General features: G+C 41.3%; 1 protein-coding gene across 2 annotated transcripts in view; it reads right to left on the minus strand.

The window, feature by feature from the left end:
• LOC126426910 (uncharacterized) overlaps positions 1 to 13,962 on the minus strand; it is a 58,442-nt gene extending 44,480 nt beyond the window's left edge. For both annotated transcript variants that reach the window (XM_050089013.1, XM_050089014.1), the window contains exons 1-2: positions 13,909 to 13,962; positions 1,833 to 1,967 (exon numbers count right to left, since the gene is read on the minus strand). In XM_050089013.1, the coding sequence (XP_049944970.1) occupies positions 1,833 to 1,920 (88 nt within the window). In that variant the 5' untranslated portion in view covers positions 1,921 to 1,967; positions 13,909 to 13,962. The remainder of the gene's footprint in view (positions 1 to 1,832; positions 1,968 to 13,908) is intronic.
• Between the last annotated feature and the right edge of the window lie 1,176 nt (positions 13,963 to 15,138).

Here is a 15,138-nt window from a genome sequence, read left to right on the forward strand (position 1 = left end):
AAAAGGTGCCCTACACAAAATTCCAGGGAACTCTAATTGGATGTTACAAATGTGGAGAACCTCAAATTATTAAAATAATTAATTCATACAATTAAATGTATTGAATACTTTGCAATTAGGAATAAAAATAATTTGGCTTTCAGAGGAATATTCCTATCTTTGTATTTGTGTATACCTTAGAGCACTGAAACAGAAATTCTTTTTCTGTAAATATCTTGTTTGATTGGAGTATAGCCTTTGTGCTGTTCAGCCTGCTATTAGCAATTATAAAATCAGTAACTCATCAGTTAACTGGCTAAAACCTTGACCCATCACAGGAAGTTTCTGTGGCATCAGAACAAGGTGTTACATTTTTGTATAGCCTAGCGTCCCCTTATACTTCGAATTTCTGGTAACAATCTGCACACAGCAGGCGTTAATTAGGTGTGAAATTAAATTAATGCTTACAGACGACACCAACGTGGTTACTTAAAATTTATGATCTACAGACATCAATTACGTCCCATTCTTGAATGACATTCTGTTTACCATGTGGTTCCTTTGAAACAGTGTACATATCAGCTACATACTGTTTCAAAAATGTAGACCTACTTGTAACGTATTGTTACAGAAAGTAAATAGCAATAATTTGATGGACATTCACTCAGATAGCAATCATAATAGAGAACATGGCATATCTCACACTGTGAAGAGGAACATGGTTTATTATTGATTTACTAATGTTACTAACAAGAGAACGATAATGCTACTGGCATAGTTGCAGCATGTGCCATGTAACTGGCTCTTAAGCTCATACCTGTCTTCCTAAAATAACCATTATTTCCAAGAAAAGAGAAACTAGTATGTTGTTCAAAATAAATTGAAGGAGTAAGTGCTAAAAGTTATCTATATAGATGGGAACACTTAACACTCCTTCAAAATTTACTGTCTGTGCCCATGTGAAGGTTCTATGGAACTCTGTTCTACATGAAAGCAAATGTTCAGCTGAACCACAATGATGACATCCACCATTAATTTAAAAATTCTGTCACTGATGAAAGGACACGTTGGAAGCAAACGTACCATAATTTTGAACCAATACCTCAATGAATTTAAACAGATAAGAAACAGGGATATAACGTAGTCAGCACAAGCATTACAATTTCTGATGGATACCTCCTGAGATGATTAACATTGTCAGATTCGTGGTTTTAATTGGTTATATAAATATTGTGAACGTAAGAAGGTTTTTCTGTAAATATAAATTTATGGAAGGCGATGTACAATGTACTACCGTAATCCTGGAAGACATGTCAAATACCTGTATACCACGACTACTTATGTGAAATAGATGCTGTTTAGCTTCGTCTATTGATGTGTTATATTGACCTAGACGGGACCAGTAAACCTTTATGAAAATAATTCAGAAAAAGGCTATGATTACCACTGTCTAGGTCTACCAATACGTATGTAACACATATGTAAACTGTATTCCAACTCATACAGACTATAAAAACAAAAGTAATAATATAGGAACTCAGTGAAGTTAGAGATTTTGCACATGATAATCAAATGACCCAAATCAGTTATTAAATCATCAAATAAGTCTAGCAATGAGATAAGTTTGCACTGCACGAATTTCTTCAACCATGAAAAGTTTCTGGAAGTAATGGAAAATAATGGCACTTACTCAAATTGTCAGTTCCAAAGTGGTAGCCTGTGAGTTCAGGATCGAGAAACAAATATATAAAATACTTAATGAAAATATGGAATATGTTTTTCATTACCTGCTAAAACTGGTTATTCATTATCATATACAGACTTACGTAAATTTATACAAGTAAAATCCTTACCTGTACTGGGATGAGAGTCGCTATAGTCGGCAGCTGTGAGTACTGCGACAAAAATACAGATGAACCAACTAACGCTTCTGCAGAACATGATGTAAGGACAATGCTGTCAGGCCAAATAAACAACTGCTGGAGAATCTGTAAGTTGATGAGTAAGTAAATCTCCACAATTTATTTACTTTCAACAAACTGGATAGAAAATCTAAATTAATATAATAACCTAATCTGGATTAGGATGGTTAATGGGGAAACCATACTAGGAGGTTCGAAAAATCCAGTTTTTATTGTATAAATCGTTAAGCTAACTATCCAAGAATACTCTGTCAAAATTTCAAAGTGAAATTCGCATTCGTACAGAAAGAAATTCTTCCGATATAAGATTTATCAGGGGATGAATTACTGGAGAAATGTGTAGGTGGCCACACACAAAATGCTAATGAAACTTTTAATTCCACTATTTGGTGATTATCTCGCAATCACTTGCACTCCGGACTAAAAGTGGTTGATTTGGCGTCGTATTTAGCAGCTGGCTTATTCAATGAAGGAAATTCATCCCTTCTGATGGCCATGAACGAGGCAGGAATTGTAGGAGACACGTAAAGCTTCAGTTACGCCGAACAAATGGATAACCAGCGCGTATGCTGGCACAATCGACGTAGTTCTTTGAATCGAAGGAAAGTCGGAAGGCACGCAAAGCACTGCAGCAAGCGCAAAATGAAGCCTGTGAGGAAGAAGAATGGTTACTATATGCTGCTGGAATCGCAGATCAATTGGTAAGTATTTTTACATTATTGTTGACTTCCTTGAATTTCCAGTTTCCAAGAATTGATTTCTCAAACGCGTTCATCTCCAAATGACTTTTTTCACATTTGTGTGCAGTCTAACTCAAAAAGTATTGAATCGATCATTATTAAATGTGATAGTATGATTCTGTATAAAATTACTAATTATATGAACCAACTTATGAGGAGATGTCATGATTTCAGGGGTATTTTTCTTCGCCTAAATGGAGAAAAAAAAACGTGAAAATCGCAGTAAATTGTTCCAACGTCTGCACAGTTTTTAATTTCCATTATTTTCACCTGCACTGAGGCTCACATTCTTAAAAAATAAGTTAGTAACGTAAAATCAAATCCTCTCTGATTTCAGGTGAAAATCGGAATGGCTACACTGCACGTAATTGAAGAACTATACTCACAATCTTCAGCGGATATCACAGAGCAACTTTGTTATTTTTTGGCTGAAATTAATCAAAAAATTCACAAAAACTCACGGACTTTGAACATGGTCTGGCGATTAGACGTCACTTTTATAATACGTCTGTATGCGAGATTTCCACACTCCTACACATCCCTAGCTATTTACAATTTGTACAGAAACCAGATGGCAGTTATAAGAGTCGAGGGACATGAAAGGGAAGCAGTGGTTGGGAAGGGAGTAAGACAGGGTTGTAGCCTCTCCCCGATGTTGTTCAATCTGTATATTGAGCAAGCAAGGAAGGAAACAAAAGAAAAATTCGGAGTAGGTATTAAAATTCATGGAGAAGAAATAAAAAGTTTGAGGTTCGCCGATGACATTGTAATTCTGTAAGAGACAGCAAAGGACTTGGAAGAGCAGTTGAATGGAATGGACAGTGTCTTGAAAGGAGGATATAAGATGAACATCAACAAAAGCAAAACAAGGATAATGGAATGTAGTCTAATTAAGTCGGGTGATGCTGAGGGAATTAGATTAGGAAATGAGGCACTTAAAGTAGTAAAGGAGTTTTGCTATTTGGGGAGCAAAATAACTGATGATGGTCGAAGTAGAGAGGATATAAAATGTAGGCTGGCAATGGCAAGGAAAGCGTTTCTGAAGAAGAGAAATTTGTTAACATCCAGTATTGATTTAAGTGTCAGGAAGTCATTTCTGAAAGTATTCGTATGGAGTGTAGCCATGTATGGAAGTGAAACATGGGCGATAAATAGTTTGGACAAGAAGAGAATAGAAGCTTTTGAAATGTGGTGCTACAGAAGAATGCTGAAGATTAGATGGGTAGATCACATAACTAATGAGGAAGTATTGAATAGGATTGGGGAGAAGAGAAGTTTGTGGCACAACTTGACCAGAAGAAGGGATCGGTTGGTAGGACATGTTCTGAGGCATCAAGGGATCACCAATTTAGTATTGGAGGGCAGCGTGGAGGGTAAAAATCGTAGAGGGAGACCAAGAGATGAATACACTAAGCAGATTCAGAAGGATGTAGGTTGCAGTAGGTACTGGGAGATGAAAAAGCTTGCACAGGATAGAGTAGCATGGAGAGCTGCATCAAACCAGTCTCAGGACTGAAGACCACAACAACAACAACACATCCCTAGGTCCACTATTTGACATGTGATAGTGAGATGGAAACGTGAAGCGCCAAATACAGCACAATAGCGTACAGGCCGGCCTCGTCTGTTGACTGACAGACTGCCGACAGCTTGAGAAGGTTGTAATGTGTAACAAGCAGATATCTATCCAGACGGTCACACAGGAATTCCGAACTGCATCAGGATCCACTGTAACAACTATGACAGTTAGGCGGGAGATGAGAAAACTAGGATTTCACAGTCGAGCGGCTGCTCGTAAGCCACACATCGCGCAGGTAAATGCCAAACAAAGCCGCGCTTGCTGTAAGGAGCGTAAACATTGGACGACTGAACAGTGGAAAAACGTTGCGTGGAGTGACGAATCACGGTACACAATGTGGCCAGCTGATAGCAGATGTGGTTACCGAGAATGTCCAGTGAACGTCATCTGCCAGCGTCTGTAGTGCAAACAGTAAAATTCGGAGGCGGTGGTGTTATGGTGTGGTCGTGTTTTCCATGGAGGGAGCTTGCACCCCTTGTTTTTTGCGTGGTACTATCACAGCGCAGGCCTATATTGATATTTTAAGCATCTCATTGCTTCTCACTGTTGGAGAGCAATTCGGGGATGGCTATTGCATCTTTCAAAACGATCGAGCACCTTTCATAATGCAGAGCCTAAGGCGGCAGTAGAAGACAATATCATCCCTGTAACGGACTGTCCTGCACAGAGTCCTGATATGAGTCTTATGGAACGCCTTTGGGATGTTTTGGAGCACCGACATCATGCCAGGTATCACAGAAAAACATCGATATCTCTCTTCAGTGCAGCACTCCATGAAGAATGTGCTGCCATTCCCCAAGAAACCTTCCAGCATCTGACTGAACGTATGCCTGCGAGTGTGGAAGCTGTCATCAAAGCAAAGAGTGAGCCAACACCATATTACATTCCAGCATTAGTGATGGACAGGCCACGAACTTGTAACTTATTTTCAGCCAGGTGTCCGAATACTTTTGATCACATTGTGTATTTTCAAGGTCAAAATCTTATATGAGTCATCTCGCATATATTAAGAGAAAATCAGGCACTCCCTCATACGTTACTCACTCACTGTCTTTATGTACAACAAAGCATTTGCACAGCATTACACAGAATGTTACCAGTTTCTTGTATAGTGGTAAAGTCAAAACCAGTTCACAATAATTGTACAAATCGCACCAGTTGTGGAAGTGGACTGTGTCAAGAATGCGAGAGAAGAGCACTAGCAGAGAAACCAACATTCTGCTACATTTTGAAAACTACGGAGTACACTAGGTCTTGGCCAGGCTGGAGTTTAGGGACGTTCATCAGTCTGTCAGGGAAGTACTGGTGCAGGAACGAGAGAAGAAGGAAGCGCGCGTTTAGAGCAAGCTGGTTTCAGGTACCAGAGAGCAGAGAAGGAAAAGTCGGCAAAGTGCGGTCAGCTACGACAGAAAGCTGAAAATACAGGAGTGTCTGCTCTGCATGGCGACTGCGTCACAAGAGGGCGACTTGAGTGTCCTCTGCTCAACAGGACGCGCCCAGTGGTAACATGTGACCCCTTTCTCAAGCTTCCCAAACGGCTGTGGGGTACATTCAGCAGGGGAATGAAATCGTACCCTGTCAACGGATTTTTCTAGATAGAGCCCCATATCCTACGCAGGGTTCTACATCTACATCTACATCTACGTGATTACTCAGCTACTCACAATAAAGTGCCTGGCAGAGGGTTCAATGAATCACCTTCAAGATGTCTCTCTACCGTTCCACTCTCGAATGGTGCGTGGGAAAAACCAGTACATAAATTTTTCTGTGTGAGCCCTAATTTCTCTTGTTTTATAGTGATGATCATTTCTCCCTATGTAGGTGGGTGCCAACAGAATGTTTTCGTAATCGGAGGAAAAAACTGATGATTGAAATTTCATAAGAAGATCCCATTGTGACGAAAAACGCTTTTGCTTTAATGATTCCCACTCCGATTCACATATCATTTCTGTGCCACTATCTCCCCTATTTCGCGATAATATAACACGAGCAGCCCTTCTTTGAACTTTTCAGGTGTCATCCCTCAGTACCACCTGATGGGGATCCCACACCGCACAGCAACACTCCAGAATAGGGCGGACAAGCGTGGTGTAAGCAGTCTCTTTAGAAGACCTGTTGCGCCTTCTAAGTGTTCTGCCAACGAATCGCAGTCTTTGGTTTGCTCTACCCACAACCTTATCTATGTGCTCGTTCCAATTTCGGTTATTTGTAATTGTAATGCCTAAGTATTTAATTGAATTTGCAGCCTTCAGATTTGTGTGAGTCATCGCGTAATCGTAATTTAGTGGATTTCTTTTAGCACTCATGAGAATAACTTCACAGTTTTGTTTATTCAGTGTCGATTCTCATTTTCCGCACCACACAGATATCTTATCTAAATCATTTTGCAATTCGGTATGGTCATCTGATGACATTGTAAGACAATAAATGACAGCATCTTCTGCAAAGATCCTAAGACGGCTACTCAATTTGTCTCCTATGTTATTAATATAGACCAGAAACAATAGAGGGCCTATAACACTTCCTTGGGGAACGCCGGATATTACTTCTGTTTTACTCGATGTCTTTCCGTCCTTTACTACAAACTGTGACCTTTCTGACAGGAAATCACGAATCAAGTCGCACAACTCAGGAGATATTCCATAGGCATGGTTGGAAGAAGCTTGTGAGGAACGGTGTCGAAAGCCTTCTGGAAATCTAAAAATAGGAATCCCCCGTCGACAGCACTTATTACTTCGTGAGTAAAAAGACCTAGTTGTGTTTTAAAAGAACGATATTTTCTGAGTCCTTGCTGATTATGTGTCAATAGATAGTTTTCTTCCGGTGCATCATAATGTTCGGATGTACTGGTTGGTCACATAGGAACTGCAAGAACTCATGCTAGTTTCTAGGACAGCAGCTTGGCTGCAGCTATATGCGTAACAGAAAATGTAAAGCATACATACAGGGTGTCTAACATAAAATTTGCTCTGAAAATATTGTGGAGATGGAAAGTGCTATTGATGCGCAGTTTTCACAGAACGTACATGTAGTCAGGGCTCCGTATTGTTGGCCAATAAACAGTTTGTAATAATATTTGTAAAGTGTATTTTTTGTGCAAAGGTACACTTTTTGAATGGAACAATGCTTACTGTCACTAATAAACTAAAAATAGTGTAAATTATAATGTTGGTTGGTCTGTTGCATAATTCTAGTGCAAGCTGCTTACAATATAAATACTTTGTAAAGTTGCCACACTGTCACTTGTACAATACCTGTGGTAGTACACACTAAAGGACAACGTAAATGCATGCACTAGTTATGTGGATTCCGGGCAGTAACGAGGTAACTGACCATCACAGGTTGTGTTCACAATGACCACCAGCAGCGGCAGCACACGTTTCCTATCTGATATGGAGCGACTGCTGCACACATGCTAGCATTTCGTCGAACATTTCAGAGCAGGCTGCAGTTATGACTCGTTGCGTATCATCAAGTGTAGTCGGTATGTCCTTGCAGACAGCGTCATTCAGCTTTCCCCACAGAAAAAGTCTACAGGCATCAAATCTGGAAAATGGGGCAGCTAACGTACTGGTCCTCGCCATCCAATCCAACGTTTTGGAAACAATTTGTGAAGACACACTGTAATACTCCACGCACTATGTAGTGCACAGCGGTCATATTGGTAACACAGGTTCCTCCTTGTGCGCAGAGGAAAGCCGTCTAGTATCTGTGGGAGATGGTTTGTTAGGAGGCTGTGATAGTTGTGCGCATTCATTGTTCTATCTATGAAACTCATGCCTATGATTTGATGGTTTACTATCCCACAGCAAATGTTTACACTCCATGGGCACTGATGTTCCACCCGAGGAAGCCAATGGGGATTGTCAACATACCAACAGTGCACGTTTTCACCGTTTACCTGGCTTCACCACTAAAGAAGACACATGACACATCTGGAGTACTAGTCGTAATGCTTATGTACAGAAGTTAACACGAGTCTTATAATTGTTTCCATGGAGCTCTTGACTGAGGTAGATGTAATGGGGATGGAATTTAGGCTGATGGAGAATGTGTAGGGCACTTGCCTGACTCATGCCACTTCCACAATCGATTGCACAGGAGGTACTGTGTTGATCAACTGCAACAATAGCAAGAAAATTAATTTCCCCCCATCTGTCATCACTTGTTTCATCCTGTTGCGTTACATAGTTGTTACACTATCATTTTCACACAACTGAGTGAGAAGATGGCCGAGATTGGGCTCCTGCCGCATGCACTGCATTCTTCCTACACTCTCCATACACCATGAACATGTCAGCTTTTTCTGCACCGATAAATCCCATTGTACACACATGAGATACTGCTTAGACTGTCACTTAGTAACTCATAGCAGTGCACTCAAGGAACACACAAGCACACTGTAAACCAACGTAACAACATCGATCTAACAACTATGCTGGTTGAATGGCACAAAGAAGTGTCAATGTGGAAACTTTTCACAATGTGATATCCCATAACTGGCTCGCACTAGACTTCTGCAGCAAACAGCACTGAAATAATAGTTTACCCCATTTTTAGTTTGTTACTGGCAATAAGATTTGTTTCATTTGAAAAATTGCAGGTACAGAAAATACAGTTTCTAAGTATTATTACAATCTGTGTATTGACTAACAGTAAGAAACTCTGGCTTCCAATTCATTCTGTGAAAACTGCACGTCAATATCACATCCCATTTCCATAATATTTGCAGTGCAAGTTTGAGATGGTTCACCCTGCAGTCGCCATACAGAGCACCACAACATATAAATCAAGAGAAGAAAATGGTTTCAAGCCCTTGACATGTAGGCCACACAGTATTATAGGTGTGTTTTGGGAGTATTATCAGCTTGTTTTGTCATCACGTTTAATAGGGGCTACATGTCTGGGGAGGTTGAAATACACAGAGAAGGGAATGCTAGAGAAAGGAGCAGATGGGGATGGATGGGGATAAAGAGGGATGGAAAGGGAGATGGAGCACCAAGAGATGAATAATGAGAGCTTTATAGCGTAAACTCACGAATCCAGTCACAGATGATACTCCACAGGTATGTATTTTTATTAGAAGCTGGTCGTGAGGAACGGTGTCAAAAGCTATCTGTAGGTCTAGAATTATGGAATCAACTACAGGTCCTCTGTCGATAGCAGTAATTACTTTGTGTGGACAATAACCCAGTAGGGTTCCATAAGAAAGATATTTCCTGAGTCAGTGCTGTCCATGTGCCGATGATTCAAGGTACTTTATAAAATTGGATCAGCCTGTATATTCCAAAATCTTACTGACTATAATGTCTGTGATATGGGTGTACAGTTTGCAGGATCAGCTGTATGTCACTGTTCCCACAATTTCACTTGCAAACCTGTATGGCACATATATTGCATACATCTCTGCCTGCACACTGTCTTCATCCATCTCCTCCTCACCCCTCTGTCTGTCTGCCCAGTCCTATGCCCTCATCATTTTCCATCTTACAACTACTCACCTACACTATCCATCTGGCTCCTGCAACCCCTGTCTCAGTTCATCTCATTCTCCCTCTACCTCTGATTATCTCCTCTATTTTCTCTCTCTACATCTCCTCCTCCTCCCTCTCACTCTGTCCATCTTCTGCATCCTCTCTCTCCATTTTCTCCTTTCCCTTTTCTCACTGTTCACATCCTCCTCCCCACTTTGTCCATAGCCTTTCCATCACTCTCCCTCTCCATCTCTTCCTGCCTCCAATCTGTTATTCCATCTAAATCTGCCCCCTCTATATACACATTTCCTCTTGCACCTTCTCCCTTTGCATCTCCCATCCTTCCCTATCCACTTCCTCCTGGCCTCTTTCTCTTATCCATCTCCTCCTGCCACCGTTTCTCTTTCCATTATCTCCTACACCTCTCTACCTTTCTGTCCTCCTCTTCTCCAAACCCATCTCTTCTTCACTGGCCACTGTGGCCGAGCCGTTCTAGGCGCTTCAGTCTGGAACCATGCAGCTGATACAGTCGTAGGTTCGAATCATGCCTTGGGCATTGATGTGTGTGATGTTCTTAGGTTAGTTAGGTTTAATTAGTGCTAAGTCTACAGGACTGATAACCTCAGATATTAACTCCCATAGCGCTTAGAGCCATTTTGAACCATCTCTTCTTTCCTACATTTTTTCCTCTCCTCCTGCCCATCTCTCCTACCCATCTCCTCCTATCCCCCACTCATCTACCCCAGCCGCCTCTCATCATTCATCTTCTACTCCCGGCCACTCAGTGTTCACCTCCTCCCACTCCCATCTCTCTTTATGTCTTCTCCTGCTCCTCTCTCAGTCCATCGCCTCCTATCATCTCCCCCTGCCTCCACTTACCCAGTCCATCATTTCCTGGTCCCTCCCTCAGTCCATCCCCTCCTCTATCCATTTAGAAATTCCCCAGCCATGCCCACCCACATATGTAGCCATTACTAAACATGTCGATAAAGCAGGCTGATAATATTCCCACAACAAACATATTGTGGATTGCAGCTTACTCATCAGGGACTTGAAACCAATCAGAGCCCCTGATGTCATGCAAAGAAAATCGATAAACCAGGTTAATTTTACTTGATCCCAACACACTGTTGTTCAGTACAGCCTACCCACTGTAAAACCATTTTGTACAGTCGATTAGTAGGCATCACAGCAAAGCAGGTTCCTAAGACCAGCCACCTCTATATGAACACAACATGCCTATTATACGGAGCAGCTGATATGGCATGAGCTGTCAAAATACGATATGGTCCATATTCCCACTCCAATCGACCTGGAAGGCTACAAGACGAGCAGTGATGATGCTCATACATCATGTAGTTTGTTTGTTTGTCATATTTCGGTGAAATGGGTCCAGGGGTTTAGTGGGAGGTCATAGGCAAACACTACGAGAACAAAAGCATCCGGACACCCCCACAACAAAAGCATCCGGACACCCCCATAAACATAAGTTTTTCATATTAGGTGCAATGTTTGCTACCTACTGCCAGGAACTCCATATGACCGACATCTGCAGTCATTCGTCACCGTGAGACAGCAGAATGGGGCGCTCTGCGAAACTCACAGACTTCGAATGTGGCCAGGTCATTAGGTGTCACTTGTGTCATACGTCTGCACGCGAGATTTACACAATCCTAAATATCACTAGGTCCACTATTTCCAATGTGATACAGCACAAAAGCGTACAGGCTGATCTCGTCTGTTGACTGACAGAGAGCGCCTACAGTTGAAGAGGGTCGTAATGTGTTATAAACAGACATCTGCCCAGACCATCATACAGGAATTCCAAACTGCAATAGGATCCACGGCAAGTACTATGACTTGGGTGGGCGGTGAGAAAACTTGGGTCTCGTGGTCGAGCGGCTGCTCATAAGCCAAGCATCACGCTCGCAAACTGTAAGAGGTTAAATTAAAGTATGATTTCTATTTATCTTGTTACTGGTCTGTTGAATCTAATAAAACATGACCCAGACGTCTATCGGCAGTGGAACGTCCAGAGAAGGCAAGGTTGTTATACAAGTAAATTTGTTTACTTTTCATTAAGAATGTAGAAATGTTTATGTCATTGTTGGTTACCAATAATGAGTTGTTTCAGTCGTTCCCTAACCTTTACACGAGTTAGTTTTCTGTACTGTTCAATCAAAGAACACAATAAGAACAGTGTATTTAAGTAAAACCATATAGTAACTGTTGTAGTTTGTAGATTATTTCTGAAATAGGGATGCCTTTCAAATTTACGACGTATGAATACGCCGATATAGTGTTTATTTATGGAAAATGTGATGGCAATGCTACGGCTGAAATTAACGAATATCGCGGACGTTATCCATCTCGGAGGATTCCGAATGGACGAATCATTAGTGGAGTATTTCGAATGTTACAGGAGACAGGTTCTCTACCTAGCGTTCATAATCAGTACGAGAGCTCGACACGTGAAGACGATGATGAAGATATTATGGATGCTGTTCAAGGTAGCCTGTGTACGGTACACGGCGTATCTCTCAACTGTTAGGCATTTCACAATGTAAGGTGTGATGTACACTGAAGTACAATAATGTGTGACTCTACCATAAACACAAAGAGATCCTGCCCTTCGCTTGGAGTTTTGCACCTGGTTAAAAACTAATCGACAGTTACACAAATACGTTATATTTATTGATGAGGCACTGTTTACTCGAGATAGTATAAACAATTTTTTTAACGAGTACGTATGGTCTGAAGGAAACCCACAAGTAACAGTGCAGCGCAATTTCCAGCAGCGATTTAGGATAAATTTGTTGTCTGGTATAATCAACACTCACTTTATTGGACCATTCATTTTCCCAGGACGTCTAACTGGCATGTCGTACTTACAATTCCTTCAAGAAGAAATGCCCCACTTGCCCGAAGATATTCCGCTTGCTACGCGACTGCAAATGTAATTTCAATATGACGGCGCGCCTCCACATTTCACCAGCGCAGATACTGCACATTTAAATGAACATTTTCCCCAGAAATGGGTTGGTCGTGGTGCTATACGTCTGTGGCCACCCAGATTGCCCGATTTAACACCAATGGATTTTCGTTTATGGGGATGGATGAAAGGCATAGATTATGATGACAAAGTCAATAAACGTGAGGCACTACTTGGTTGCATTATGAATGCAATAGACGAAATTATGAACAAGTCTGCGAAACTGAAAGAAGCAACAAAATCTGTTCATACACGTGCAGCTAAATGCACTGAACTCGGTGGAGACGTTTTTGAACATTTATTGTGATTGTGATTGTATTGAGAAATTTTATGTACTTTATAGAAGTTTCTTAACGGTGAGCTTTGTTTTTCTTTTCGGTTTAACACGAATTCACGTGTGCTGTGGTATAAATAAAAGCAGATTATCTGACACGTTCATACAGTTAACGCTTTTACCACAATTTTTCCAAAATTAAATTCTCTACCACTTCTGTTGAAAACTTTCTGCAATTGTCTCGAATTTAAAAAAACAAATTAGGCCAAGTAGTTAATAAATTTAAAATTTCACGAAATTACGCCTTTGCTTCTCTGGATATTCCGGAAAACTATTGTAGATACACGCCTGGGACACGTTTTATTAGATTCATCAGACCAATAACAACAAAATAAATGGGAATCGTGCTTTACTTTAATCTCATCCAGTTTTGCGATATCTTCATATTAGCGAAGTTGCTAAATTTTAGGCAAAATTTTTACTAGCCATAACTCCGTAACTAAACATTTGCATATCTTCGTGAATCACCCTGTATATGAGGACTGTACAGCAGTATTCCAGCAGATCTGTACTCCTTCAGTTGTCGGATCTGACAAGTTTGCATCGAAAGTAGCATGCGCTCGGGAACCTGTGTCTACTGCACACAACATGTAACAATAGTTAGTGTGACCAGTGGCGCCACTACGTCGACTGTGCCGTAAGATTCAGTAGCTGCTGAAATGCGAAGATGACGGGAACCGATACCGGAATGCATATCAAGAGTTGTTGCGCTAGAGGTCGTAGAAACATTTGAGAAAATTGTGTTAAAACTCGATACCACCTCTAGCTAGTCTCGTTTTCACAGATACCGATATTAAGGAGGATAACATTGAGAACAGGAGACCGTCAAGTTGAGGAAAGTGATACGCACGGCACATCGCACAGTGCTGGATGAAACACATAGCTTACCAGATGTGTGAGTTCTGTTCTGTGCCGCTGCAGCCAGTGTAGTGTAGTGCCGCGCTTCCTGGTCAAATTTTCTCGGCGTCCGACATTGGAAGTATTCTTGCGCAACGCCTCGTAGCACTGACCTCAAGGGCACGAGATAACTATGGCAACCGCTCTGCTGCTCATTCTGACTTCGCGGCATTTTCCAAACCGACTCCGTGTTAGCCAGGGACCTGCTCACAGCAGGGTGCTCACATCAGAGCCTGTTCCAGTCCATCCCCTGACAAGCACGCCATGAGGATGCAAATACCGTCAACACTGCGTGTACCCTTGACAGTGGCCTCCATTCGGCTACGAAGGAAATACACGGATTTCGTATGACATGGACCAAATGATGATTATCTGTAGAGCTACTAGTCGGGGGTGAGCTGCGATCAAACGCTGTTCCAGGAACTCGCAGACTCGCATTTCTATGGGACTAAGATCGATAGATTTAGTGGGGCTAATAAGATGTGATTGGGTTCCTGAGCGTTTGTCAAGAGGGGAACGTATCCATTCAGTCCTGTGAATGTGGCTGTTGTAATCTATCGAAATGGGAGTGTCTACAGCATGCTCATCAGGAAGTGCAGAAGTGAGTGGTAAGGTGGTAGAACAGTAAGCAGGGCACATGGGCTTCTGGAGTGGAATGTTGGCCTCATTTGTGGACACAAAAATTTATTCTCACGACGTTAATTAAAACAGAGCACTGTTAACATCACAATGCTTAATTTGCATTTGCAAATTGGGATGATCTACACCGGTTATTCAATTGAATAAAAGCAATGAGAATAATTCAAAACATAATTTTAAAGAGAAACAGCCTCATGGCCACAACTCCAAATTAATAAAAAATTACTTTACACAAATGTAACCGTATCATAACTACAGTTCTGAGCTCACTAATCACTTGTGAATATGAAAAATTACAATTTGTAAAAGCTATTTGCTTTCAAAACAAATACTCAAATGGTAAGGTCTCATAAATACGTGAATTAACTATTATGGAAAACATTCGGCAATATGATGTTACGGTAGCCTGAAAGATCTATACAGCAATCGGCACCCTCTCGACGTCTGGCGTTCACATCGGCCGCGCGTCTGAATTCCGTGCTCGAGAGCTAAAGTGACACCAACAGGCAGGAGGGCCTGCGCAAATCAATAACGGCTTCTAGATCACACAAACCCAGTATTAATATACAGTTCACTAAAATC

The sequence above is a fragment of the Schistocerca serialis genome, chromosome 11 (assembly GCF_023864345.2).
Source record: "Schistocerca serialis cubense isolate TAMUIC-IGC-003099 chromosome 11, iqSchSeri2.2, whole genome shotgun sequence".
Classification (NCBI taxonomy): Eukaryota; Metazoa; Arthropoda; class Insecta; order Orthoptera; family Acrididae; genus Schistocerca; species Schistocerca serialis.